The sequence below is a fragment of the Engraulis encrasicolus genome, chromosome 5 (genome assembly GCF_034702125.1).
Source record: "Engraulis encrasicolus isolate BLACKSEA-1 chromosome 5, IST_EnEncr_1.0, whole genome shotgun sequence".
Taxonomy (NCBI): Eukaryota; Metazoa; Chordata; class Actinopteri; order Clupeiformes; family Engraulidae; genus Engraulis; species Engraulis encrasicolus.
In genome coordinates, this window is record NC_085861.1 from 45903722 (window position 1) to 45906221 (window position 2500).

The window sequence follows — 2500 nt, forward strand, 5'->3', positions numbered from 1 at the left end:
CACACACACACGCAAAAACAAGCACACGCACACGCACACACACCGCTGTGGGCCCTTCAGCTGATGGTCATAAAGTGGTGAGGAGATGACTGGAGCCTTGCTGCTCAGCACAGCAGTAAATATTTAACTCTGCCTCATCCACACCAGAAACACACACACAGCGCTGAGGAAGAGAGCAGAAGAAATGGATGTGAGGTGTGTACGCGCCGCGTGTGTGTACATGGTTGAGCCTGCCTACGTGCAAGTGTGTGTCTTTTATGAGTTTGTTTTTGAATGTCTTAGTGGTTTTACGCATGAGTAACATTGTGTTATGAGTAAGTTTTACGTGTGAGTATGGGGTAAGTGTGAGGGCGTGTGTGCACTCAGTGAGAGAATATATCATCCTCCATCCTGGTCACACAAACACACACACACACCTTCAGCTGGTCTGAATGGAGAGAGGGGTATATCCCGGCCAAACCCATAACCCAGAACTCAAAAGCAAGCTATGAGATGCCATTCAAACTGCAGGGTTCACATCACATCGGTCAATGTCTGTGTGTGTGTGTGTGTGTGTGTGTGTGTGTGTGTGTGTGTGTGTGTGTGTGTGTGTGTGTGTGTGTGTGTGTGTGTGTGTGTGTGTGTGTGTGTGTGTGTGTGTGTGTGTGTGTGTGTGTGTGTGTGTGTGTGTGTGTGTCTGTGTGTGTGTGTGTGTGTGTGTGTGTGTGTGTGTGTGTAAAGTGTAAAGGACGTTAAATTTCAAAAGGAATATGAATAGAACAACAATGAGGGGGTTTTGTGTTTCAGTTTGTGGAGCGAAAATGTGGAATGCTTTAAGTGTGAAATTAAAAACATGCAATAGTATGCATCAATTTAAGTCAACGTTTAAAAAAACAATTTTTCATAGCTATGAAAAAGAAAATATATTGTGATGATCTGTTTATTTTTTTATTTTTTATTTTTTTTGCTGTGTTTCTTTTGTTTAGTTTATTCTATTCACAACTACATATGGACACTAATAACTTATACAGTATAGCATAGTCTTAAAGTATGGAAGTGCGTAGTGCACATTTTGAGTATTATTATTATTATTATTTTTTTTTTTTAAAGGGGTGGGAATAAATAAGCAATGGCTTCATCCCACTCCTTTTCAGTTACACACACACAAAAAATGGTACTTGTATTAATTTAATGTGTTGCTTATTTTCTTGTGTAGTTCTGAAATAAATCAATCAATCAATCAATCAATACCTCGGTGCTCTTCTCCGGGGGTTGGGCCCCCAGCATGTTGGCCGTGAGCAGCTGCTGCAGGAGCTGAACCTGGGCCACGCTCAGGAAGAAGTCCAGCCCTGTGGTCACGTTCACCTCCAGAGAATGGCCACACACCACCATCTCCTGTAGGGTGGAGAGAGAGAGAGAGAGAGAGAGAGAGAGAGAGAGAGAGAGAGAGAGAGAGAGAGAGAGAGAGAGAGAGAGAGGACAAGAAGTATGAAAAAGATAAAATGGTGGAAGTAATGGTCAGAAGGATAACAACACATAGTTGTTGAGTAGTGGAGGAAGAAAAAAGGCAAAGCAATAATAAATGAGAGAGAGGAGACAAGGTGACATCAAGAGAGAGAGAGAGAGAGAGAGAGAGAGAGAGAGAGAGAGAGAGAGAGAGAGAGAGAGAGAGAGAGAGAGAGAGAGAGAGAGAATACAAGCTTTTATTTCATGTCTCTAAAGGCCTCCCCTTCACCCTGCCCACGCCCACCCCACAATCCTTCACCCCACCCATTCCTTCACCCTTCCCAAACCACAACCGCCTCCACCTCCGCATCATCCAGGGACTCATCCTCAGCCCACTCCCTGCTCAGCCCCGCTCTGGGGGAGGTTTGGGTGAGGAGGTTGGGAGCCTGCTGGAGCCTAGTGGGTCTTCTACGCTCATGTGCACGGTGCTGTTAGCGGTGCTGTTAGCTCTGAGTGTGTGTGTGTGTGTGTGTGTGCGTGTGTGTGTGCGTGTGTGTGTGCGTGCGTGCGTGCGTGCGTGCGTGCGTGCGTGCGTGCGTGCGTGCGTGCGTGCGTGCTAAGCAGAATGGCAAAGCAGAATGTATTCCATGTACTGTGTTATTTCCACCTATGGTTTATCTAAGCAGTTTTCTAAGGTGATTTCACTGTTTAACTAATGAACTGCTTCATTATATTGGCTGAACATTTTGGCAAAACTTAATTCTTTAATCTTTGATGTCCTCCTGCACTGCTCCCGTAAGCCACATGTTGTGTTAGAGCCCTGCTCTCTCTCTCTCTCTCTCTCTCTCTCTCTCTCTCTCTCTCTCTCTCTCTCTCTCTCTCTCTCTCTCTCTCTCTCTCTCTCTCTCTCTCTCTCTCTCTGGTTCTGTTCGCTGGATGCCCATCTCATCGTCTCTGGATCAGTGACACCAGCCTTATTGTTCAGCTTGGACAATGGCCACATTAGAGAGATTACAAATTACTGTATTATATGTGTATATATGTGTGAGTAGCTGCATGTGTGTTAGGCAGGGCA

The 2500-nt window shown here is 45.3% G+C and overlaps 1 protein-coding gene across 1 annotated transcript in view; it reads right to left on the bottom strand.

The window, feature by feature from the left end:
* LOC134449561 (intermembrane lipid transfer protein VPS13B-like) overlaps positions 1 to 2500 on the bottom strand; it is a 646790-nt gene that overhangs the window by 206821 nt on the left and 437469 nt on the right. The window contains exon 33 of the mRNA XM_063199569.1: positions 1231 to 1374. Within this exon, the coding sequence (XP_063055639.1) occupies positions 1231 to 1374 (144 nt within the window). The remainder of the gene's footprint in view (positions 1 to 1230; positions 1375 to 2500) is intronic.